This window comes from Falco cherrug, chromosome 8, assembly GCF_023634085.1.
Source record: "Falco cherrug isolate bFalChe1 chromosome 8, bFalChe1.pri, whole genome shotgun sequence".
NCBI classification, from domain to species: Eukaryota; Metazoa; Chordata; class Aves; order Falconiformes; family Falconidae; genus Falco; species Falco cherrug.
The window spans coordinates 25,262,274-25,288,566 of record NC_073704.1 but is presented as its reverse complement, the minus strand read 5'-3'; the positions used below and the strand labels follow the sequence as shown (position 1 = coordinate 25,288,566).

The following is a 26,293-nucleotide window of genomic DNA, read 5'->3' as shown; positions in this document are numbered from 1 at the left end:
CACAGTATTTCTCCTTGCAAGTATGAGAATCCCAACAGTACTTTTCCTATAGTATTGTGATGGGAGTTCACCTTCACCTCATGATCTGTGGCCCCCAAATCCTCTTTTGACTTGCTGCTTCCTAACATAGTCCCACATCAGGTGTGTTTGGCCTTTGATTCTTCAAGAGAAGACCTTATGTTTGGCTCTTTTGAATTGTTTAATGTTTGCTTGAATCTAGCTTACAAATTGATCCAGATTACTGTGTAATAGTAACTCTTTTGTTATTTGCCCAGTTTGTATATCATGTACAAACTTCTACTGGTGACTTTTTTCAGGTCCTTGATAAAAATAGGCTGTAATGCAGAGGCAAGAAATTACTTTCCTTGAACTTCACTAGACTGCAGAAATACTGAATGTCGTTGAATCTTTTTTTTGGGGGCCCTACTGTGCTTTTTGGTTTTAAAGTGCTGCAGAGTTGATTTTGATATCATTATTGTTTAACAAAATTTTGTGCAATGTAAGTGTACGTTTATGGGAGCCTGTGAAGTATATGTGTTATGGGAGCAATTGGTATTGTGGTATCACTGTGGTTTCCCGCAAACTAATGTGAGACTAATGTGACCAGATGTATTTTCGGCCCAGTTTTGCTTCTCCTGGAGTAATTTGCTTTTGGCCACTTAAAAGATGGCCAATGTAGGACTTTTCCCACATATACTAAGGCCATTTGTGTGGTTTTATTATAATAAATCCACACTGAGTGATTATGCTAATTGCACAGTGAATGTGTATATGTGCAATGCAAGGAGACTTTGGGCCAGTGGACCTTCTCTTTCCCAGTACCAAATAACTGTCCTTCATCCTATGAGGGTCTTCACAAAAGTAGGTGCCCCTGGAAACAAACCAGTTGTAGATACAGTGAAGAGATCGGTGAAGAGAACATGATTTACAGATAGTGGCAGTAGAAGAACAGTAATCGTGTCATTTCAGAGCAGTATTTTTTCAAATTCATTTTTCTGTGGATGTGGTAAGATTGGTCAATATACCGGGGCATGAGAAATGCAAAACATGGATTACTTCGTGGTGCATTGAGTGTCTGGTTTTGCTTTTAGGAAGAAGTATCAGAAGGTGCTAGCCAGTGTTGTTATAATCCAAAAGAACTACCGAGCGTACTTCTGGAAGAAGAGCCTGCTGCGACTGAAGGCCTCTGCAGTCACCCTGCAGAAGCACTGGCGTGGCCGCCTGGCTCGCAGCCTCTACCAGCACCTGCTGCAGCAGGAACTCAGGCGGAAGCAGGAAGTGGAGGAGAGGAGGCGGCAAGAAGAGGAAGAACTGATCAGAAGAGAGGAAGAGGAAAGACAATGGCAAGAAGAGGAGGAGCGTAAGAGGAAACAGGAAGAGGAAGAGGTGAAGGAAAGGTACAAGATGGTATCTTGCACTCATAGTTCCCTAGCACTAAAGCTGCTGAGGTGTAAATGCGGGTCTGGGGCACTGGTATGATGGTAACATAGGAACAGTGATTGCATTGAAACAGTGTCCCAGTGCCAGGGGACAGAGTTGGGGTGAGCTGTGGGCAGCTTAGAATAGAAAAGCAGCATGGAAAAGGAGTGTCCTGCTTCCTTTAGGAAAGCTAATTCTGGTGTATTTTTACCTCTGTTCAATGTTTTTCTGCTTTGGAATATACATGAAAGGAGGCAGTTTCACTGACTGGGCAGAGATACATAATTTTCTCATTGATTTTGCAGTGGTAAAGGAAGTTTTATACAATCGTCCAAAATGTGGAAGGATTAGCGGTGTGAGAAGGTACCAGTATCATGGGTCTTGGTGTGTGCAGTCAGCTTGGTTGGAGAGCAAGACAGGCAGTGCACCTGTGCTGCTACTGCAGTTCTTACACTCGTGCGAATACATGTGCTCTCCCTGTTCCTGCTGCTGTGTGTCTCTCATCAGGCATATAGATGTGTCGGGAGACCAGGAGGGGAAAGGAAAAGTTAATGTGACAAAAAGAGGCAATCTGTGAGCAGTGACAGTACACCTATTGAGAATCTTGCACCTCATGTATCATTCACTGTTCACTCCATCGTTACCTATATCCTATCTAAACTGGGTGTCTCTCTTGATAATATTTTGTTTTAAGAAGAATAAAACTTCAACTACAAGATTATTATATGTTTGAACAAATAATCCTGTTGGTTACGTTTCTTATATATAGGCTTTTGTTACATACTTGTCCTGAAGTTGGATCTTGGCAGATTAAGATGTGTGACAAGCATCAGAAAATTCTAAGGTTAGAAGCATGTCACAAGGAAAAGAGATTGCCTGCGGTTTCACTGGAGGCAGTGGGGTAATATATCTTCTGGGACAAGACATGGAGTCAGTGACACCAATGATGAAGTTTGGTCAAGGAATTTGTCGAACAACACTGAAGGCTCCATTTTATCCATGTGTCAATTTTCAACAACAGCCTCATCAGCAACACGAAGCTGTGCGAGTTCAGAATGTCAGTAACTAGTTTGCAGATATCAAATGCTACAGACACTATCTCAGGTCTAAAGTCCTCGTTGTACTAAGTAGAGCTTGTCCCTACCTAGTTTTAGATAAAAAGACCTATTTAGCTTATTCGTTCTAGTGTGTTTCTACTCCATCCTTCAGTTTCCAGCCCATGAAAGATGTGTTGAACTCAGTGTCATTGTAAAGAAGTGTCAGTGTTTCTATGAATCAGGTGAACTGCTCGTTTTGCTTTCATTTTGTACTTGATGTCAAATAGCTTCATTCAGAGTGAGTAGCCAAAAAGGTACCAGCAGACCAACTTGGTTAAATCCTGAACTTCCATTTGACCTCAAAAATGAGGTGGATGTCCACAGAAATTGTGAATCGGCTAATCTAGTGAGAACAACCAAAAAACACACATGCAGAGACAAAATTAGGACCGAGATGCAACTGACTTATAATGAACTAAAAGTCAGCATGCAGTTATTGTGCATACACTGTTAGTATAAGGGAGACATTGAGCAACTTGGTCTACAGTTCAACAGGAAGAAAAAATAATGTTGAAAAAGCTGAGGTATTTGAAGCTATTTTTATTTATCTTCCCCAAAAGGCTTAACTTTTAGTTGGACACTAAATACATTAGCACAGTTGTGCAAGAATTCAGAACCTAGCAGGGAAATAAAAGGTTAGAGAATGCTCAGATAAATCAGATTATAAAGAAGTCATCTGGACTTGGTGAAACTGATGTTTGGGTACTTCGAGAACTGGATGAAGCAGTTAGAATCAGTAGCTATTTTCTTTCTCCTCCTTTGTGGATAGCAATGGAGTTTCCATAAAACTGGAAAATTCCAAACATAATGACCTCCTCCTTGTATGGGAAAAGGAAGAATGAGGGAATTGTGGACCAGTCAGCTTAACCTCAGTTTCAGGAAGATACTGAAACAAATAATCAGAGAGTTGTAAATGCCTTGATAATGGAGTTAAGAGCCAACTTGGTTTTCTGAAGAACAAACAACATTAAAGTTACCTGTTTCCTTCTGTGATAGTTTAAGACATGCCTTGTGGATAGGGAAAAGCCACAGAGGGTAGGTAACTTGACTTTGGGTCAGTAGAGTGTAGGTAAGGGCTTTGACATGTTATGACAATAAGACACCATAAGGAATGTGGTTTGGAAAACAGTACATGAAGCAAGACTAGGATCTGTGTTTTTACTGCATTGTATTATTGCATTTTAATTAGCAAACAATAGTCATTTTTGTTACATAGAAGAGAACTCTTGAATGGGTTCCTTCCATGGTCTGTGCTGGATATGGTACTAGTGCGATGTTTTCATAATAAAATGGGTGAAGAAATATGAATATCCATACTAAATTTGCAGATAAAGCCATCTGGTGAGGGGCTGTAAGTACACAGCTAGACAAAATCACAATTCAAATAATTCCGGCAAATCAAAGGGTCTGGAAAACATAGGATAACTTTCATTACAGACTTATGCAGATCTACAGCTAGGAATAATCAAATGCACAGAGAGAAGGAGGAATCCTACTTCAACAGCAGGAAGGTCTGGAGGCTGGATATGTAACCAGTGTCATGCAGTGTGAGAGGAGAAAGCAAATGCTGTATAAACAGGATTGTTTCTGTAAGATGTGGAGGTGACTCTTCTGTTCCACTTGACACTGGCAAGGCTTCAGTTGGAGTAGTGTCCCTAGTTTTGGATATCACATTTCAGGAACAGTGTAGATCAATTGGAGATGGATGGAAAGCAGCAAGAAATATTAGAGGTCTAAAAAATGTGAAGAACAGTTGCAGGAATTAGTGTGTAGATTGTAGGTGGTATTCCTGATTTGTTTTAAAATGGCTCTGCTTCTTGAACCCTCTTATCATTTAAGGCAGTTGTTTAACTCATGACTACTGCTAGAGATCTTTCAGTAGAGTTGGAACCATCTGGATCTCACTTATGTCAGCTTATAAACATTTATAAACATTTCCTGAATATTTTTTTTGAGAGAGAGCACAAGAGTGAGAGCTTTAAGAACTTTGTGACTTGCAGCTGCAATTTAGAATTTGGCTGGGAAAAGCTGCAGGGCCTGGGAAATAAATACTGTTGCCCTCCTGTTCTGCTTGGGGCTGAATTATAGGTTTGAAAGTTACCACTGCCAGTCTGAATTTAGCTGCATAGTGGTTGCTACAGGCAGACTTTTCCATTCAGCCACAGCCTACCTCTGCTCCCTATGCATGACTCTGTCTGTCTACTAGTTCAGTGGCTTGTACCGTGCACACTATGGAGAGATTGGCCACAGTGGTAGCTTTCCCTTGGAGTATGACCCTTTTGATTTGGGTGGAGGTGCACCACCGTGGGATAGAGCTTTTTCCTCTACTCATGTTTACTAACAAACTCGACTCTTACAGCCTTTACTGATAAACTAGGTTTTGCATGCCACTGAGAAGTTAAACAATCTGGAGCACCCACGTCTTCAGAGTAGGAAGTCCTCAGCTTAGTCAACGAAGTGCAAAAAATTGGTAATTTTGGTGAGGCTTTAATACAGTAAAAGCAAAACAAAGCACAAATTAAATGCTGGTATTGCAATAATTATTTTCTGTTTCAATAAACCAAAGTTACGTGATATCTATCAATTATGTATGTACAACCTCATTGAATATCCACAGATGTATAATACTTCAGAAGATTCTGTTTATGTTTATCATGAGTCTAACTGATCTGTCCTTCTGTCACTGTTCCCAATGTCCTTTGTAGTGTGTTCCAACTAATCCAATTTCCTAATTGATCTGAAAGTTAAGTGCGTGGGGAAAATCTGTTGTACTCACAAAGGCCATGCCAACCACAGAGAACTGGATTTTTACTAAATTACAAAAGCTTTTAAATCAGTCTTACAATGGGTACCTTATTTTAACCTTTTCCGTGGAGGGAGTTTCCATGTAACTCTGAAAGCCTCATGTAGGAGAACCGGGTCTACCTCTGACTATCACGTCTTGTTTATTTAACAGAGAAAAGGAGCAACTGAATGAGCACGTCCAGGTGGCTCAGGTAAGTTTAACTGTTATTATTTTCATATGTCTCCTCTTGAGTATCTGTGAAGGGTCCTTCATTACCTACACTTCACCTGCAGCTAATATTGTTATTGTGACAATGCTATTTAAAAAATGGGCTTTGTTCACTCAAAACCTGCAGGTGTTTGGCTTTGGCAGAGGTGCATAGAGTTAACAAGGTAGGGTTTTTTTCAAGGCTTACGTACCAGCTTGCATAGTTGCTATTTGAAAAATTCTGTATTGAACATGCAGCATCCTTTTTTATCTCTATTGCTTGAGCTTATTCCTTGACCTTGTGATGCGCTACACTGTGACACAGTCTGTTTTGCTGGATTGTTGCCTGTAAAAGCCAAAATAAGAGTGCAGCCGGCTGCTACGGTGGCTAAAATAAACCCCTTGTAACTGATCTTATTGTTGGTACTTGATATTTCAAAGAGCAGACCACCTACCCTGAGGTGTGTGAAAACAGCTGTGTATCTTCTTATTTCTTTTCCCAAACCACTTGTTCCCCAGTTTCAGGCCAGCTCGGTTCAGGAGTAGAGTATAGAAATGCATTTGCCCACAAGTAAAAGTCAAGTAGAGAACAAGCAACAGGGTAACCGTAAAGAAACAAGGATTGTGGCTTAAATGAGCCAGTTTATTGGCTGCATTGTCATACTCCTTTCAGGAAGTACATGAAATCCTTTTGGAATTTATTTTTGCTTTTCTTGTGTGTGTCTGTTTTCAACATCCTTCATGGAGGGGGGAGGGTGGCTTTATCTTACAGCTAAACATCAGTGAAAGTTACTGGTATCTTCTGTCTTCTAATTATTGTGTACTTGCTAGAAATATCCTGTTACTCCAGTCTGGAGAATAGAGGAAGACAGAGTCTTCAGCAGCCAGCCAGCCATCACCTATCCAGTGATGCTAAAGAATGCCAAGAAATTCTGGGTGGAGTTTTGGTGGAGTGGGGTTGGAAACAGTCCTGCTTCATTGCAAATATCCCTTCCAGACCTAGATTCTAATGGTTAAACCCTCAACTCAGGAAGTAACAAAATCCCCAAATCTTTTAATGAATTTCTGGGAAATCTTCAACTCTTAAGTAGACTATGCATATACGTATTTGTAAATAGTTGCTTTCTCCTACATGTGTGTATGTGTATGAGATAGTTCAAAAAGAGAGGACAGACTTTCAGAATGCTTTTATCCAAACTGTAATATACGAAGGTCCGGTAACATGAGCAGCAAACAGAGAGGCTCTTCTAAAAATTCACTGACCCCAGTGAGCTGCTTTGTATGATGCAGAAAGGAGGTAGGCTGCTGGAAAAAAAGGAGGTACCTGAAGATCCAGTAGTTCTGCCTTTAGTTTTTACACCATGGATGATTACAGGATGCTTAGAGTCATCTTTTTGCAGATAGGAAGTATGGGGCAAGCGCAGGAGATAGGAAGAATGAAAGGGCCAGGCAAGGAGCCTTGTAGGCTGAAGAAACTGCATTAACACTTTATAAATTCTTTAAGGTGGAATCAGTAAAGGCCGAGGAGGTAGATATTCCCCTGCAAGAAGAAGAGAGACGTCAGATGGAGGAGATCTTACGGCTGGAGAAGGAGATTGAGAAGTTGCAGCAACAGAAGGAGGATCACATGTCTATCATCTGTGAAAACACCAGGAATGAAATCAATCGGCAGCGAGAAGAAGAGATCCAGAGGCTGGAAAAGGAGGCATCTAGGGTTGCCCAGGAGTTCTTGGAGTTGCTGGATTTTGGCAACCTGGATGAAAGTGTGCAGAACTTAGAGCGCTCGCTTTCTAGTGAGGGCACACTCAACATTGACTGCAGCCTGGTGGCACCACTGGCTGAAGAAGAAGTGGATGAGGGTTTTCATGCTGATGATGAAGGACGGCCAGCTTCCAGTTTGGTGGTCTTGAATCAGCATGGCACAAGAAACAGTGATAACTACTCAGACGAAGTTGCGGACACAAGCCTTTCACTTCTGCAAAGGGAAATGGGAGAGGTTGTCCCTCCTCCAGAACAACCTGTGGAAAGAACCACTAGTCCCAAGGAGCAGAAAGCTCTATCTGACCCAGCAGAAAGTATTTACAGTACTCTCTCAGATACACAAAGGAGTAACAATGGAGAGGTGGGAGAGCCGATTTACACTTCCCCCCCAGATGTGGAGTCAGACTACGACCATGAGGAGTTTGATGGCTGTGGAGATGCAGGTAGCACCTCAGCTGAGCCTCTGAATGGTGAGGAAGGTCTGAGACACTCCCATGGTACCAGCCTGGACTCCAACCGTGGCAGCCTGGACTCGGTAAGAATCCCTCCCTTCACCTTTCCGGACATTAGTGTGAAGTGATATTTGTAACGTACTTGCCTTCTTACCTTATGCCTGCTTGCTCTGGGTATTGTTACTCGTATATAACGTTTTCTTACATCAGTAATCAGCTTGGAAAAAAGGGAAGTGTTGTAGATAGGCTGAAGGCCAGAGCACTTGTGACTGTCCAGTGTCTACTGGTACAAAAGGCAGCACATATGTACCTAGACTATTTTAGATTGCTTCCATCACCATTTATTAACGTAACACCCTTTTGGAAGACTAAAAGCAGGCAACTGATATCTTGTAGGTATGTGTTCTACCTTAGATTTCACAGAAGTAGCCTGAGCTTCCAGTGGACAATGACAAGAGGCAGTGGAAAGGCTGGGGTTTGATTTGTTTCTGTCACTAAAACTTTTGTTCCGGTCTTGTTACTGTTCAGAGTCAAGGGTTTATTTTCAGTTGCTGTGTACAAGGTAAGCTGTTCTAAGGCTAGAAGTAATTACTGTGCTGATCCAGGCTGGGTCCTGGCGCGTACAACTGAGACCACTGAACCTTTCCATTCCTATGGGACAATGATAGGGTAGTGAAGCTGGGCTATTAGCCTCACTCTTCAAGCGTCTCAGCTTAGATCCCACACTAGGCTGTGGACTTCCTGAGTGCCCTCAGGCTAGTTGCTTAATAATGCAATGATAACCCCACGTAAGGTTGTGGGGAGTTCAGGTGTAAAGCCAATGACAGCCATAAAAATACTTCAGATGAATGATGCCCCTGAGAATAGAGACTTAAACTATAAAATATCTTTGTATGATTGGAATTGATTCTGTCAATCAGAATTTCAGAATTCAGTCAATGTCAATCAGAAACGTCAATCAAAAAAACCAAAAAAATGATTGGGTTGTAAATTTATTTTGAAGGAATTCAATTTATGTCCTTTGCGATTCTTTTGCAATGGTAGATTGTGACCTTTCTTTAAAAGTTGCATAATTTTTCCTGCTTGCATTTCCCTAACATCGGCTGCCAGCCGTAAGAATTTCTTGTGATGTGATCTGTTTGAGTAAAGGTACCTTCTCTGTGGGCTGGTACTCACAGATCACTATCAGGTAATCTTCAAGTCATGAAGCATTCTGTCACAGCCTAGACCAGTTTCAGCCATTCTTAAAAGGTAAATAGAAGTAGAGGGGTTTATTGGGCTCCTCAGTGAGTAACACTCATGAAAAGTCCAGCTGATACCATGTCATGCGTGAGCCATAGGAAGAGATAACTGCAGCTGGGTCAAGATCTCATCAGTAACTGCTGATCCAAGAGTACCTGCTTTTTGAAACTTAATTACAAGAGAGGGATAATGAATGAGTGGAACAGGAATGAGACGAGAGGAGTGCAAAGAGGTCACAGAGAGAGGACAGAAGGGAAAAATTAAAAGAAGCAACATGCATTTGAGGAAGGAAAAGGTCTAAGGAGCTGCCTTCATTAGTATTAAATTAATAAAGCAAATCAAAGGAAGTTGTATTTAAGGTAAAGGAAACGATAAAGTAATTTGGGGTTTCGTGTGTGAAGGGTGCTTTCTTATGGCTGAGGGCCATATCTAGTTGGAGAACAGGGATGAGTAAATACAGTACTATTAGATCTTTGTTTTTAGGGTTCATTTACTCTGGAATGTGCTTTTTTCCTAATCAGTCCGAAGCAAGGCATTTCCTTGCTGGGATTGGATCAGTGCTCCATCTTGTCCAGCATCCTGGTTTATCTGCCAGAAAAATCAGAAAACTTCTCCAAAATGAAAAATTCTCTCTTAATTCCGTTAAATTAGATTTTGGACTGTGGGCTCTGCCTTGAAACAGGAAGGTTTGTTACTGCTGGTAACTGGAGTTTTCTAGCCGTGTCCACTGCCAAATGTCATTCTCCTTGCTGGTATGAAAATTCCATGCTCTGGAGACTCTTGCTTTAGGCATTAATGGGTAAGCTGTCAAGCCACTAGTTTTACTCTATTGGTTTTTTTTGTAAAGGGAGTATGTGTAGTTTTGCACCTTCTGATCATGTGACTTCTCTAGCCTTGTTAATTTGCTCCAGTCCTCCTGCGACCAGGAGAACCCAAGTGGCCTGTATTTCTGCTTTTCCTTTTAGTTTCTGGACAGTGAAGAAGAAGTAGATGTTTACATTGATACAGATGAAGAGTTTTGTAATGGGCGAGTCACTATTTTCAATGGCTCTGGACCACCCTATTTTCATAGCTATCTCTACATGAAAGGTAAGTGGCTTTAGCCAAAACCATGGAAGGATGGAATCCAGGAAACCTGCTTTCCTCCTCTGTTTCTCCAGAATAATTATCTTCATCTGCTCTTAGTTCTCTGTTTACTTTTTTCCCTTCTTTTATTTAAAACAAGCAAATAAAACAAAGACGAGGGAGGTGGATGTCAGGGAATTAGACTGGATATCTTTGGCACTGAGACGGAATTGTGCCCACTTGGCATGGGCTTAAATGACTCATTCTGAGTTACAAAACTGAAGGCAGTACAAAAATGTTTGAGTGGTGCATATGTTTCTGTATTTTGTGTTTGTTTCACTGGTTCGTTTGTTCTCTGTTCAAACTCAAGCATAACCTTGTTTCTCTCCTTCAGCTCTTTTGTTTCATGTAGGAACTGAAGTGGCTTTTGTTGCATGTCTGATGAAATCTTGCTCCCTTGCTTTGCAGGAGGTCTCATGAACCCATGGAGGCGGCGCTGGTGTGTTCTGAAGAATGAGGCCTTCATGTGGTTCCGCACCAAGCAAGAGGCACTGAAGTCAGGCTGGCTCTATAAAAAAGGTGGAGGCATGTCAACACTTTCACGCCGCAACTGGAAACGCCGTTGGTTTGTGCTTCGAGAATCCAAGCTGATGTACTTTGAGAACGATAGTGAGGAAAAGCTGAAGGGGACAATTGATATCAGAAGGGCAAAGTGAGTGAAGAAGTAAATCCTTTTGATCCCTAGTATTCACTCTCTAAATCAATAATGAAGTGTCCAGTGATACCAGTTCATTGGCCTATGCATCTCCCATAGGGCTAGGAGAATCAGAAACGTAAGGGAAGGAAAAGACAATTACAGCTTCTGGTTTTACTCTGGAGGGAGTCTGGAATTACTTGATGGGTCTTTTTCCAGTCTTGCATTTCGTAATCTGTCAGAAGCTCTTTCCAAGTGGAGTCAGACCAGGAGGGGCTAATCAAGTACACACCCCATGCATTCTCCCATACCCCGACTCTATCTGTTTCCTGGCTTCTGCAGGCATTTCACAGAGGTGGTATGAAGCTCACAGTGGGATTTGAATTTGACAGCATGTACTGTGCCTTCTCCTGAATCCTGAATGCTCTTTTTGCTGCCATAGCCAATTCCTCAGCTCCCGCTGTAAGAAAGGAGAGACTAGTCACCTATTAGCATTATGTGGACCTGTGAAGTGCCAAAAAGAGTGGCATACCCCACTTTGTAAACAGCCCTCTGTATCAACCTCCCTGTCACCTCTTCTTCCATCTAGTCTGCTGGTGTCTTGAAGAAAATCCATTTAATGCCTTAAGCTTTGCTTTTGTAGCAGACTAACTTAAAAAGCTTTTTAAGGGAACCCTAAAAGTCTTAATGTATATTGGAGGAATTTTGCATTTCTGTAGCCGTGTTAGCAGCCATCTGAACCAGTGATTTCCCTTCTGTATGGTGAATGGTATGATGTGAAAAAATTGGCCAGGTGGAATTTATGCCTGTGAAAGGTTTTCAGTTTTGTCTCTTGTGATTTGCTGTGTTCCAGGGAGATTGTGGACATTCATGAGAAGGAGAATGCCTTAGACATTGTGACAGAAGACAGAATTTATCACATTGTTGCGGAGTCACCAGAAGATGCCAGGTATAAGAGGGAGTTTTCTTGGGTTTGTTCCTTCGGTGCCAGTCAAACCCAGCTACGCATGGGAGAGAGAGCCTGGGGAACACAATAAATTCCCTTTTGCTGGAAAAAAGTTGGGATTTGTTCCAGAGTGTCATTTTGTACTTACTGGGAGGTACCACACCTACTTTGGGGACTCCCTGTTGCAGCTGCTGAGATGGTGGTTCAGCCTATCGGTCAGTCACAAGACTGCCACCTTCTTGTGTGGCTGTGAGCATGCTGAATTCAAGGGTTACTTCAGGAGACACACAAAACCTTAATATAAACTGGAACATCTAATAGCTGATTTATTTATTAAATGGAATCTTGAATCAAACAAAAAGTCTATTCATGTTGTCTGTAAATGATTTCAAGAGCAGCTGGGTTTTATCCAGGAGACAGAGCTTATCAGCTTATCAGAGTCTGTAGTGTCATCTGATAAAATCTTTCCAGTGCAAAGCAAACAAATGACTCATGTCCTTCCTTCTTGGGGTCCTGGCCGGGCAGTGGGAATCAGTTGTTTAAGGGCAGGTTGGACAACCTGTTCTGGCTATGCAAAGCCAGGTTAGGAGGTTACTGTCCCTAGCTGGTCGTGTTTTCCCACTTTTCCCACTCTTACCAAGGCTTCTGCTCTCAGCCTAGCCAGTGTGACTGTTTCTCTGATCTACTTTAATCTGATTCTGTGAAGTTATTTAGGGTCTGTTATTATTTCATTTGGGTGTAGGGAGAGGAAGAGGGAAGGTGTTTGGACACAAAATTAAAAGAAATAGGCTAAAGGACAGCCACATGAACAAGAAACAGGCAAATTCAGGGGGCAGTAGCTGAAGAAACAGTAACTTCTTAACCCAGCACTTCCACAACTGGAAAAGGCATGCCGTAAGATAACATTGCAGAATTGCTAGGACAAGTGTAAACCAAATGTGACCTCTCTCAATGCCATATTAGTCTCTTCTGAGGGAGGAGAAAGCACCAACACTTGCACTAGCAAAGGGCAGATTAGCAGATGTTGTAGAGTGTCCAGTTTTAGAATCTTTCATGAAGTCTAGATGTTTACTGATCTCACTGGAAGCTGCAGATAGAATCTGCTTATTCTGCAACAGATTAGCCTCCAGATATGTCTGTAACAAGAAGCCCCTTTAAAGACCAATAACTTAACTCCAAATTTACTTATAGAAAAACCCATGATTAATTGTCAGCCATAGGACTTTCAAGTTTATGAACAGATCAGAGAAAGCCTAGTTAAGAAGGCTGCCAGGTGTCTCTAGGATTCTAGTCCGGGAAGATTCCCAACTGACCCTATCTTTATAACTGCTCTGTGCTCTTCTCAGTCTGCTGACATGTGCTCCCTGACAAGGACATTGCTTCCTTACAGTTCTGTGAGCAGCAAGTAGAAAACTGGATTTTGCAGGAGCAGCTGTTAGTGGGTTGGAGAACGTGCACAGAATTTTCCTAGATCAATAAGGAAGGGAGACATTAGAATCTGGTATGATCAGCCCAAGAGATGTTTTGTAGCATAGTCCTCAGCAAATTGTGAATGAAGAGATTTTCCCACTGGCAGCTTTCCAGGGTCCTTGATCATATTCTAGAGCTAGTTTCACTACCCAAATCTTAACTTTGAGTCTGTTTTGATTGCCAGCGGTTGGTTTAACGTCCTGAGCCGAGTACACAGCGCTACAGCGCAGCAGCTGAGGGAAATGCAGGATGAACAGGCCAATCCGAAGAATGCTGTGGTGAGTTACTGTGCAACCGGTCTGTGGGCATGCTGAGAGCCCCCTGTGATTAACTATTTTGTGAAGGTTTTTCCTGCACATGCAGTGCTGTAGTTCATAAGCAGTATAAGAAAGTTGGACAATTATTATAAAGAAACAGCAAAGCTGATAGAAAAAAGGGTAAGCAGTGGAGAAACATGGTGGTTGTGGGTGACTTAGCTTGATCATCAGTCTTTGGTTTGAGGGGAAGGAGGGGGCTGCGTCGTACAGATAAAATGTCTTTGGATGGGATTGTGGCACTAGTTTGGGTCACAGTTATTCCAGACAGAAGATAGGCCGTTGGGAAGAATAATGTATTTATGTGTTTTGCTGGTACTGAGATACTAGCAAAGGTTATTTCAGACCTTCATAATGCTCTCTGGAAATTTGTAGCTTTTTTTCCTCCAGTCCATCCTGGCATGCTGTTTAAGGAGCAAAGATGACTCACTCGTGCCTTTCTCCTATGTTCATTTCTACTCAAGCTATTGGAATTCAGAAGAATGTTTTCAGTTCCAATCCTATTCATGAAGGAGAATGTCTGTAATTTGAGATGCAAGCAATTCCTGTTATCTGTGTCTTTCTCACTGTACAGGGAACTCTGGATGTTGGACTTATTGACTCTGTCTGTGCCTCAGACAATCCTGACAGGTAAGTAGAACAACCTGACCATCTGTTCGATCAGAAGCTTTCTAGCATATTTTTGTGGGTAGGTCCAGGTTTTCTTTGGGGTTTGCATTTGTTTAAACTCATAAGAATCTATGTCCAAAAAAATAAACGTGACTGAAATCTTAAGCTTGTTTCAAGCTATGTCACTTCACAGGCATGAAGTTCACATACATATTTTCTTTGAGTGACCATTTCTCTTTTCCCTCTTAAATGTGGAAACAGCATAATCTCAATGTCAAGAAATTATAGTCTAAGCTGTTACTAACACTAAACAAAAATGTTCAGCAAAAGCAGCGCTTCCAGTTTTTCAACAGAGTAATTTTGAGTTAATTTTGTAAATTCAGGGGAAAGAACCAGCATTGTGGAAGAATAATGGATGCATTTAGAAATCTGTACTCTTAAAATCTTTGCAATGCAACAGAGCACATTTAGTTCACAGATTGGTTAGTTTCAGAAAGGAGATATGGAACATTTCATACTGCTTTATGTTAACATTTAATTATTTCCCACAGTGTTAACAGGTTCAGACAGGGCAAAGTTTCTTACTACAGTGCTCAAATAAAATGTTAGTTATTAAGTTATTTACGTCTGTGGTCTGTTTTTTTTCTCACAACGTTGCCAGGACTTTGGAGTTAGTAGTTTAGAAAATGCCTATCTTGGTAGCATACTAAGGTTTCATTGATCAAAATATTTTAGCCAGTTCTCAGCCTGTGCTCCTCATAGTTAATCTGTGTACCAGTAAAAAACTAGGCACAAACAGTGAGCTGAACAGTCAAAATTTGTTCATGCATCTGCTGAGGTATACTCTTCTGGAGCATCTGTTTGATTCTGGATATCTGTTTGAATCAACATTAAACAAATTCTGAGAAAAATGCTTATTTTTCAACCAAAGGTTTTATGAGCTTATTTTTATCTTCCATAGGTTTATGCAATGGCCAGACAGTTGCTCCATTTGTACCATTTAGCTTTTGCTTCATCCTTGCATTCTACTTCTCAATTTCTCTGTTTTCTCATAGAAACCTATGTTTGCTTTCAAAGCTTTCTGACTCTGTTGTCCTGGAACTGGTCATATTATTTTTTATTTTTCCATTTTCCTGTGAAGCATCAATTTTGTACAGAATTGTGAATGTTTGTTTGATAGGACACATTTGTCTGTTGCACCAGAAGGACTAAGTCATTGAGATGCAGCATAACAGTTTTTCCTCTGTTTTGTCAGGGTCTGCTCATCTCTTTTAAAACCAATCTCAAACCCATTTTAGCTGACCCCTCTGGGTCCTGTATTTGCTACTGCATCACTGGTTTTAATAAGTACGAGGAGAATGGCTGTACTAGCTCAGCCGAGTGGTACTAGAACTAGCTTAGTCCAATCAGAAGGTAGAACAAAGTCTTTCACTTATGAACCCAGGATGTTTTACAGCTGGTCGTTAGCTAATTAATGTTTTCAAGTGTTTAGAAGTAGCTTCTGAAAGATGTTTAATTCCATTTTGCTGTTCTCTGCATTCATCAGTTTGCAGATCAGCTGCACAGGATATGCACTGAAGCGTTTCTACACTTCTCTGTAGTTTGTATTCAGAGAGTCTTTCTGTATTGTTTATGGGAAGGTTGAGGACAGGGCTTTGGGTGTGCTGTGTGTTGAGGTATTTGTATGGTTATGACCAATTTTAATGCTTTTATTTTCTGGCAGACCAAATTCTTTTGTGATCATCACAGCAAATCGAGTGATTCACTGCAACAGCGACACTCCTGAGGAGATGCATCACTGGATTTCCCTGCTGCAGAAACCAAAAGGCGAATCGAAGGTTGATGGCCAGGAATTCCTTGTGAGAGGTATAAGGAAATGCATGCAATTACAACATGTGAAACTCATCTTCTGTTTATGATCTGAGAGGGAGGTTTGATGGCAGCTAATCCAATCTAGGGTTTAGCTGCTTCCCCAAACAATTTTCTCTGCCCCGCTCCACCTTCCTGCCCACTACTTGCCATGTCTTGTGTTGTGCTGGCACTGGCTCTTAGCCGATTCCATGTCAGGTGGATTCAGAAAGCTAAAGCTGGAACAAAGTAAGTTCTTCATACATTTAGTTTTCTGATATTATTTCTGAGGCTATTTCAACATGTCCAGCAAATGCCATAAGGGAATAGAAGGGAGCATGGCTGCTGTTCAGGAGCAGCTGGCTTAGACTGACGATAACATGACACTGCAGCTTTTGTTTTCAGAAAGCTCTGTTCCTTCTGACACCTGTCATGTAGAGGAGGAGGGAGAGAGATCTTTGTGGGATTGCTGCTGTCCTCAGCTAAACAACCTAACCTGATTATGGTAGACATAATGAGGTGAGAATAATTTTCTGAGGCTGGGCAAAAGATTTAAATTATCTCTGCAGTTTGACCTTAGTTGGAGATGGAGGAGCTAATGCATGAGTAGTGATCACACATATATTACAAAATACTCCTCCATTTGTCTCAATTTTTTTTTAAATGTCCTTAGTACTTTCAGCTCATCACATGGCCTTAAATATATGAAGACACTCCTGATGCAATCTGTGGAAAGCAAGTGCATGAGCAAATCACCTTACGTCTTCTAGAAAGTATCTAAGAGAGAATAAAGGTCTGAGAGTGGTCATGGCAATGCAGGAGGGCAGGAAGAAAATGATCATCAAAAAGCATAAGCCTTTCATCCTAGTCTTAAATGTTTCAAGGAGACTGAATGATATAAAGCATATTATCAGACAAGTTTGAGTACCTTAAATTAAAAATACTTATTTGCAAGGCAACAGTTCCTTTTATCTTATATTGTTCATTAGTTAAAGAAAAAAAGGAATGCTCCTTTGCAGAGTCAGTATATGCTCTGCACTTCACAGTAAGATGTCTGTGTGACAGTGGTGTAGCCACAAAGGCATCTGTCTGGGAAGATCTGCAATTTTTCTTTACATCGAATCTCTGGGCTCAGTCTCACGTTCTTTGAACTTTTTGCCATGTGGGTTGACATTGCTTTTTACAGCTTTGAATAGAAAGTTGTCTTTTTGACAGCTTTAGCAATGCAGACTGTCATTTTTCTTTTATAGTATTGAATTTCTTTTTTTTTCTTTTTTTTTTTTCTTTTGTGGGGAATCTAAAATGACAGAGAAATTATTTTGCCTGACTGTGGGAGGAAGAGATGCATTTAATGCTTACAGATCTTTCTACATGTATCACCATGAAAACATGTATCACCAAACCACTTCCATCGAGGTTTGGATAGGCGTTTGGCATCTCTTTGGAAGAATGAATTGTAAATTACTCATTCAAATGTTTGTGATTTGTGAGGGAAGCATGCCAAATAGAGGATGCCCTCATGGTGATGGCAAACTAAACCACAGATCACTGATAGCAGCATACATAGGGCTGAAGGATGGAACAGCTTCATGGAAAATTTTGGGCAAATTTCTTACAGTGGCATTGCAGGATACTGCTATAGCCAGTAAGGCAGAGATGGTAGGTACCGGCATGAGCGTTTTGCAGAGAAGTGGACTTCTGATTGCAGAGTTAGAGTGCCATGGTGAAACCATTGACACGTTTGTGTTCCTGTGCTAGGCTGGCTTCATAAAGAGGTTCAGAGCAGCAACAAGATGTCCTCTCTGAAAATGAAGAAACGCTGGTTTGTTCTGACAAACACTGCCCTCGATTACTACAAGTCATCTGAGCGCACGGCTGCCAAGCTTGGCACACTTGTGCTCAACAGCCTCTGCTCCATAGTGCAGCCCGATGAGAGGGTCTTCAAAGACACAGGTAAGTGGAAGAATGTGGTAACGAGCAGACTTTCCATGTGTGGGGTTGCCTGAAGAGGGAATGGTGCAGGAACGTAATCGTGTGTCATGTTGAGAAAGTAGTCTTGACATTATCTGACGCTCTGTGCCTGGCTGCAAATATGTTTCACCACAGAAATGGTATTAGGCTTGCAAAGGGCCAGAGAGTAGTGTGCAAGTGATGATAAGTCCCTCACAGCTGGTGCAGATACACAGTGCTGATGGTTTTTCTGTGTTTCGGTAGTGTCACTGTTTATCCAAATGTTTTCCAAATAGGGAAAGGGTCTGAGTTCTTCCAGTTGACACTGTAATTATCAGCACATCTCTGTAAATAACTGTCACTTGGTAGCATGACCCACATTTGTCTCTGGGGTCTATGTTACTCTCTTAAATAACAGCAATGGCATACACTGTAAGTCTTTTTTGTAGCATCACTCAACTTGTTAGAAAGAAAAGATGACTAGGACATACGTTTGCTTTCTATGCAGCATGACACAGTTCTGTGTGACACAATGATCCTCCATTGCTTGCCTTATGAGTTTGGGAGGGAACTTGGGTTCTGGGGCAAAGGGTGAATCCTGCTGACAAAGACGGTGAACCTTAGAACAAGACTTGAAATGCTGGACATTTGAATAGTGGAGTTACTTGGGATATTTTTTAAAAGGGCTGGAAGTGGGAAGCCTTTGGTAAAGTGAGATGAGAAGAAACGTGTTCTGCTCACTTGCAAAACAATTGTCCACGTTTTTGATCTCAACAAATGTCTAGGGCTGTCTTTAGCAGAGTGAATTGTCATTGCCCTAGTGTGTTCTCTCAGTTTATGTCAAACATTATTTTTAAAAGTTAGGAGAATTGATTTGGCAGTCTGACTGGGTGTTATGTGTAGAGTGGTCATTTTCTGAGTGATTAATAGCACAGTGTATCCCAAATGCTGTCTGTGAAAGTGAGCTGGCTGGTTGGCAGGGAAGTATTCGTGCTATACTGAAGATACTTGTATCTTTGAAAGCTGTCTTTGTACCCAAACCTGAATTGGGACTTTCCTGCTGATAAATATGTTTTGGGAATGGTGGATGTTAATGACTACCTAGTCAATTTTAACCAGACGCACCATACATTGCTATCAAAGCAGCAGTGGTTTTCCTCAGCCATGTGCTACAGGAAAAGAGAATCATAGAAACATAGAATCATTTAGGTTGGAAAAAACCTTTAAGATCGTTGAGTCCAACCATTAACCTAGCACTGCCAAGTCCACCACTGAGCTGTGTCCCTATGTAGTGTCTATACACCTTTTAAATACCTCCAGGGACGGTGACTTGACCACTTCCCTGGGCAGCCTGTTTCAATGTTTGACCTTTTTGGTTGAAGAGATTTTCCTAATATCCAATCTAAACCTCCCCTGGTGCAATTTGAGGCCATTTCCTCTTGTCCTATCACTTGTTACTTGGGAGAAGTGACCTACAGCCACCTCACTACAAACTCCTTTCAGATAGTTGTGGAGAGGGGTAAGATCTCCCCTGAGTCTTTTTCTCCAGGCTAAACAACCCCAGTTTCCTCAGCCACTCCTCATAAGACTTGTGCTCCATTCTTCACCTTCATTGCCTTTCTTTGCTCCAGCACCTCAATGTCTTTCATGGGTTGAGGGGTCCAACACAGTATTTGAGGTGCAGCCTCACCAGTGCTGAGTACAGGGGGACAATCACTTCCCCAGTCCTGCTTTTCACACTTTATCTGATACAAGCTAGGATGCTGTTGGCATTCTCAGCCACCTGGGCACACTGCCAGCTTCTAGTCAGCTGGTTGTCGACCAACAATCCCAGGTCTTTTTCCTCCGGGCAGCTTTCCAGACGCTCTTGCCCAAGCCTGTAGCATTGCCTGGGGTTTTGTGACCCAAGTGCAGGACCCAGCACTGAGCCTTGTTGAACCTCGTACAGTTGACCCCAGTCTATCGATCCAGCCTGTCCAGATCCCTCTGCAGAGCCTTCCTGCCCTCCAGCAGATCAACACTCCCCCCCAACTTGATGTCATCCACAGACTTATTGAGGGTGCACTTGATCCCCTCATCCAAATCATTAATGAAGATACTAAACAGGACTGGCCCCAGTACTGAGCCCTGGGGAACACCACTCGTGACCAGCTGCTGACTGGATTTAACTTCATTCACCACAACCCTTTGGGCTCAGCCATCCAGCCAGTTTTTTTCCCAGAGAAGCATATGCCCGTGGAAGCCATGAGCAGCCAATTTCTCCAGCAGAATGCTGTGGGAAACGGTGTCAAAGGCTTTACAAAAGTCCAAGTAGACAACATCCACAGCCTTTCCCTCATCTACTAAGAGGGTCACCTTGTCACAGAAGGAGATCAGGTTAGTGAAGCAGGACCTGCCTTTCACAAACCCATGGTGGCTGGGCATGATCACCTGGTTGTCCTGTATGTGGCGTGTGATGGCACTCAAGACGATCTGCTCCATAACCTTCCCTGGCACCGAGGTCAGACTGACAGCCCCATAGTTCCCTGGATCCTCCTTCCTGCCCTTCTTGTGGGTGGGCGTCACGTTTGCTAACCTCCAGTCAGCTACATAAGATGGAAGCAAGTTTCATCTTCCAACTTCTTTGTTTCTCTACAGGCTATTGGAACATCATTGTCCATGGGCGAAAACATTCCTACAGACTGTACACGAAGCTGTTAAATGAAGCTATGCGCTGGGCCTCTGCCATTCAAGGTGTCATTGACAGCAAAGTTCCCATAGAAACACCTACACAGCAACTCATTCGTGACATCAGGGTAGGTGGCATCTTATTACTCCCCAAGTGAGCTGGGAGCAGCCAGATCACCACTGGCCTTACCCAGTCATGTGGCAAGAAACAGGGTTGCTGTCTTAGAGGGGAAAATAAAGAGAAAAAAAAAAAGGAAAAGAAACCTAAATGATTATGCAACTAAATAATCAAATCCTATGTGAATTTTATTTTGCATTCACATGTTAACTGATCTCCATAAGTCTAGGCTACAGTTGTGTGCAATTACAAATTGCATGCAGGATTACACCATCAAGTATTTGCAAATCCCCGCTTCATCCTTTCCTTTCCTAAGCATCTTCAGGGCACAAATATAAAAAATTTCCATTCCTACCAGCCACATGACCTTGCTGTACCCTGAAGTCCTCTTTGTACCTGGTTATCCGTTCTGTAAACACATGTAGTACAACCAGGTAAATGCAGGGAGAACAGACTCATTACTACATATGAAACATGGTGGATCTGTGGTCAGAAAGTCTATTAACCATTTACTGTTGAAAGCTTGAAGGATATACCAGAGAGGAATCATGCCGTAAGTGCCCGTTGCATGCCTGCATTAGATATCAGTCACAAGCCACATTTGAAGTCAAGATCCTGTGCTTAGTGACCTTTGGTATGACCCAGCATTATGTTTAATTTTCAGAAATAATGTGCAGAATAATTTTTATATGTGAATTATGCTTTGGTCACTTAGTCCCTCTACAGACCTCCAGAAACTTAGATAAAGGTGATTGATCTTGAACCTAAACGTGTAAGGACATCCTGTGAAGGATTATCCCCATCTAAGGTTAATATTTTTTTTCTTTCTTTTTTTTTTCTTCAGGAAAACAGCACAAATTTTGAAGTAGTGGAACAGACATATAGGAGGAACCCAATCTTGCGATATACCCAGCACCCCTTGCACTCCCCATTGCTCCCACTACCGTATGGAGATGTTAGTGTCAACTGTAAGTATTTTACCCATGTGACAGAGTCCGCTTATGTTTTGAGGATCAGTGTGGAGCCTGAGCACCACAAAAGTGGTCTGTAAGCTCTCTCTGTGCAGGTGAAATCCATTTGGGGCAGCGTAGCCCACAGGGTTCTGAGAGGGAGCAGTCCCTTTCTCTGCCTGGAATGTATTCTGTGTCCACTGCGCCATATCTTAGGAACACTGAATCTTAAAGTAAATGAGGGCAGATAGTTTATCATCCATCTGGGGGATGCAGCCCGCCATCCTGTAGCTGCAGCTGGGTTGCGAATGGCTCCAGTGGAAATCTACAACAGGATTACCTCATGCAACTGGCAGTGGGATAGTATTCATAGAGAAGCTGCTGTAAAACCAGGCTAAATGAACCCTTTCTTCAAATGCTTCAGGAACATAAAAGACCTAGACTGTCTGATAGGCCACCAGAAAACCAAAGTGATTTGCTGACGATTCCAGACTGTTTGGCATACTAAAACTGAAAGCTGCTGCTGAAGACCTATAGAAGAATCTCTAACACAGAGTGACTGGGCCACAAAGTCTTTTCAGAAATTAATTTCAGTCTGGCTATGCAAATCAATGTACATGGGAAAAACAGTCTACCACATAGGTAGTGATCTAGTTCTGCTTAGGAAAGGGAACACAAATTTACATAGCTTTATGAAAATGAGAACTCTTGTGCTGAACACAGAAACAAAATGGTTAATGCAAGGTTTTGAAAGCTTAGAAAAGGAAAGAAGAAAGTCTTTGTGCAGCTGCATTGATGTATCGTGCACCTGCATCTTGAATACAGGATGCAATTTGGCCTTCCACATCTTAACAACGATACAGGAGAAGCAGAAGCCTACTCAAAGATGATCAAAGGCATACAAAGACTTGCCTACAATTCAGAGACTAAATAGAGCAGGACTCTTCAGCCTCACAAAGAAGTTTTTAGGTCTAGAAGGTCTGTCATGAAGAAGGTGAAAGGGGAGCAACTGCTTACTGTCTCTCATGATACAAGGATCAAATCAAGTGGCAGATTAAAAATGCAGAAAAAATACGTTCTGAAATACAGAAAAATTACAAAGCAAGTACTTAAACTGTGGAACTTACTGCTACAGGGCTGTGTCTTTGTATTCTACAATTAGTGCATGGCCAGCGGGGAAGCAGTGGCTGTACAGGAGATTCAGAAGAACCTACAGCTCCAGAGATGTGCAAGGGAGCATGCAAGCCTGCAGCAGTATGGTAGTATTGCATACTTCTGAGCAATTCAAAGCAGACATTTAGGTTCTTAAAAAAGTTAACCAGTTTTGGTGTAGGTCTTTTAAAAGTAAACAACAGGTAAAAGCTGCATCTGTGGCACAACAACATGCCAATATTCTGTGTTGGCTCAGAGGTCAAAGCTAATACAGACACAGCGCAAAATTTTGGAAGTACACAAGCCAGGCTTTGATGTCTGCATTCAGGCACCTAAAGCCTTAACTGCATTAGTGACCCTCTGCTTTATAGGTGCTTCCAGGTGAAGAGACATTTTACACAGAGATGACTTTCTGCCATCCCTTCACCTGTGTCTGCAGATGAGGTACCAAAAGCTGTCTCTTGGTACCTCATCTGCAGACACTGATGCCCAAACTAGATTTCAATGCTAGTTTCCCTTAAAGATATTACTCTGTTTTTCTGCACGGTGTATCCAAAAACAGATTTGCAGTGGTGACAAGTTAGATGTTAGCAAGTACTAGTTAAAACTGCATTTGCACATGTAAACGGGAAGCATTAATGACTTTTGAGTATAAATTTAAGTTCAGGAGATGAGCTAATGCTGAGGTCGCTGCTGTTGTGTGACAGACTAGTACGGTTGCTTGTAGTGTTGTTGGGCCAGTAGAAAATGAGGGAGATGCTCACTTCTTTTGTCACCTTTGTGATCATTCCCCAGTGCAACAGGAGAAGGGTTACAGCAGCCTACAGGATGAAGCAGTGAAGATCTTTAACTCCCTTCAGGAAATTGAGACGGTGTCTGACCCCATACCCATTATCCAAGGCATTCTGCAGACCTGCCATGATTTAAAGCCCCTTCGTGATGAAGTGTACTGTCAGCTCATCAAACAAACTAATCACATGCCACATCCCAACAGCACTGGGAACCTGCACCACTGGCAGCTGATGGCATGTATGAGCTGCACTTTTCTGCCCAGTAGAGGGATCCTGCGCTACCTCAGGTTCCACCTGAGAAGGTAAACGTCCTCTTCCCGTCCACACTGCTTGTCTTCCACTGCCTGTTGTAGTTCTTAGTCTCGCCCTCCCCCATGTGAACATCTTCCTGTGGTGTTGCAGCCTCCCACCGTTGTGCGCAGTTCTGCTGTATTCAAACTCCCCCCTTGCTACCCATCTGTTTTCCTGAAAGGATGTGGCAAGTAAGGCTACCCAAACAGAACACCATGAGACTCTGTTAATTACTTTACTAATGTGCATATAAATATTGTTAACCTGCAGGAAAGGTGAGGACTGTACTTTCATATACATTGAAATATGTACTACTTTGCAGCTGCCACAGGCAAAATGTATACTGTAGAGTAGTAGATACACTGTAGATCCAATTTATAATTTTTCAATATTTGTTTGCTTAACTAAGCATGTAATACTTAGAACTTGTATTTCTAATCCGCTTTAACCTCCAGTTATCATGAACTAAATAATTTATATTTCTTCCAAATTCATCTTCAGTATCTAATGCAGCTTTCCAAAGCAGTCTGCACTGGGGCTGAGCTGCAGCCATGTAGCCTCACTTCATTCATTAATGATGAGAAAGATCGATGAAACCTATTTGATTCCTTCCAGGCTAGGAAAAAGCGAGGTGAAATTTGTTCCAATATACCAAACAGCTATATCCAGGGCCTGGTTAGAAGACGTGCTGAGGAATGCTCCATGTTGCCATTTCATGTTTTTATCACTGGAATTGCAGATAATGTTATATTTAGAACTGCTGGCCTTGGAGAGAAGAGAACCACATAAAGCATTTACTTTCTGTCCTCTTGATTCAGAAAAATACTATTAAAGTGGCCCAAGCACAGCCAACAAATTAAAAAACCAAGTAAGAATAAATGAAAAAAGCTTTACATTAAATTTCATTATTTTTAATCTCAGTTTTGTAAATTGAGATGGTCAGTCCTATCTGTCTATCTCCAGTAGATAGTCAGTCTACTATCTGCAGCTGGTACTAAACTCCTGGAAGTTTGAACTGTTTATTTCATATGTTGCTGAGAAATGCCACTGAAGTGACTTTGGAGTGGCTAGTAAAAGCAGGTTGTATGATGTAGGAAATAAGTGGGCTCCTTCTTGCTGTGGTGCTCTTGACATCACTATCTCTACTGAACACTTTACATGCAGTAGTCCAAGTTATGTGGTAACGCGTGCACTTTCTGGTTCTCTGTGTAATGGTTTTTTTTGTTTGTCTTTACAATTAGGGTAAAAGACCTCTTCCCAGGCTCAGAAATAGACAGGTATGCACAATTCATAAGTGATTCCCTGAAGAGAACAAAGACAAGGGAATTTGTGCCCTCTCAGGAGGAAATACAGGCTCTTCTCACCCGTGAAGAAATGACTACAACTGTGTACTGCCATGGTGGTGGCTCCTGTAAAATAACCATCAATTCCCACACAAGCGCTGGGGAGGTAATGCGTTAGTAGCATTAACCAGATGTAAGCACATCTCTGTGTCTGGGTACAGGATCTGTTGAAGGGACTCCTTTTTCCTATCCATCTCCAATTTCTCTTTATTTTTGTCGCTGTATCTGCAAAGTCAGTAGGGAAAGCTTAGCTTATTCTGCAGGTTCAGAATTATGCAAGGCTTACACCTGGGTTGTAGAATATCAATTAACAACTGTGCTACAAAATCTAAACACTGTTGGTGTTCTGCCCATTGGAAAGGTAGTAATTCCGAAGACCTGCTAAACACAGTTTTCTGGACAAGCTGAAATCCCAGTAATCTTTCTGGAAGGGGTATCCTACCAGTAACTTAATCGTTAGCAGGTCAGAAGCAAGATTCAGGTTATAGTAGGCATCTCTGTGAAAACACTAGCACTAAACAGAGATAAAAATAGTAGTAAAAAGTGGAATTGCATACTAGAGGAACCAGGAATACTGTCATGATATCTAAATCCAGTCTGTTTCTTGTGCAGAGTTCGAATTCTCCTTTCTTCAAAAGGGTAGTGGAGATTGAAAAGATTCAGAGAATAACAGTGAGAATGATCAAATCAAGCAATGGCTTCCTTGCAGGGAATGATCTTTTAGGGTTAAAATTCTTCTAATTTGAAAACAAGATAACTAAGGGAGAGATGCGATGGAAGTCTATGGAATTATGAGTGTCTTGAAGAGGTACTGGTTCTTTGTTGTGAAAGTATGTGCAGTGCTTACTCTGTGATTTTGCAGGTGGTTGAAAAGCTGATCCGAGGTTTAGCAATGGAGGACAGCCGTAATATGTTTGCGCTCTTTGAACACAACCAGCAGGTGGACCGTGCTGTTGAGAGTCGGGTTATTGTGGCTGATATCTTGGCCAAGTTTGAGAGGTAGGAGAATGTTTTGTAAAACCTTTAACTCCTAGTTGGATGTAACGCTGGGTTAAGTGATAGTACACTCAGGTAGTTTCATCCAAACCAGCTGAAGTGATTCAACCATTCTCTGGTGTGAAC

General features: G+C 41.9%; 1 protein-coding gene across 2 annotated transcripts in view; it reads left to right on the top strand.

Annotated features, from left to right (window-relative positions):
• Window positions 1-26,293, top strand: part of LOC102050241 (unconventional myosin-X-like) — a 93,690-nt gene that overhangs the window by 60,770 nt on the left and 6,627 nt on the right. For both annotated transcript variants that reach the window (XM_055718175.1, XM_027810596.2), the window contains exons 23-37: window positions 1,092-1,397; window positions 5,473-5,512; window positions 7,013-7,804; window positions 9,929-10,052; window positions 10,497-10,740; window positions 11,576-11,671; window positions 13,323-13,416; window positions 14,027-14,082; window positions 15,785-15,927; window positions 17,668-17,862; window positions 20,497-20,654; window positions 21,489-21,612; window positions 23,542-23,839; window positions 25,070-25,277; window positions 26,034-26,170. In XM_055718175.1, coding sequence (XP_055574150.1) covers window positions 1,092-1,397; window positions 5,473-5,512; window positions 7,013-7,804; window positions 9,929-10,052; window positions 10,497-10,740; window positions 11,576-11,671; window positions 13,323-13,416; window positions 14,027-14,082; window positions 15,785-15,927; window positions 17,668-17,862; window positions 20,497-20,654; window positions 21,489-21,612; window positions 23,542-23,839; window positions 25,070-25,277; window positions 26,034-26,170 — 3,015 coding nt within the window. The remainder of the gene's footprint in view (window positions 1-1,091; window positions 1,398-5,472; window positions 5,513-7,012; window positions 7,805-9,928; window positions 10,053-10,496; window positions 10,741-11,575; window positions 11,672-13,322; window positions 13,417-14,026; window positions 14,083-15,784; window positions 15,928-17,667; window positions 17,863-20,496; window positions 20,655-21,488; window positions 21,613-23,541; window positions 23,840-25,069; window positions 25,278-26,033; window positions 26,171-26,293) is intronic.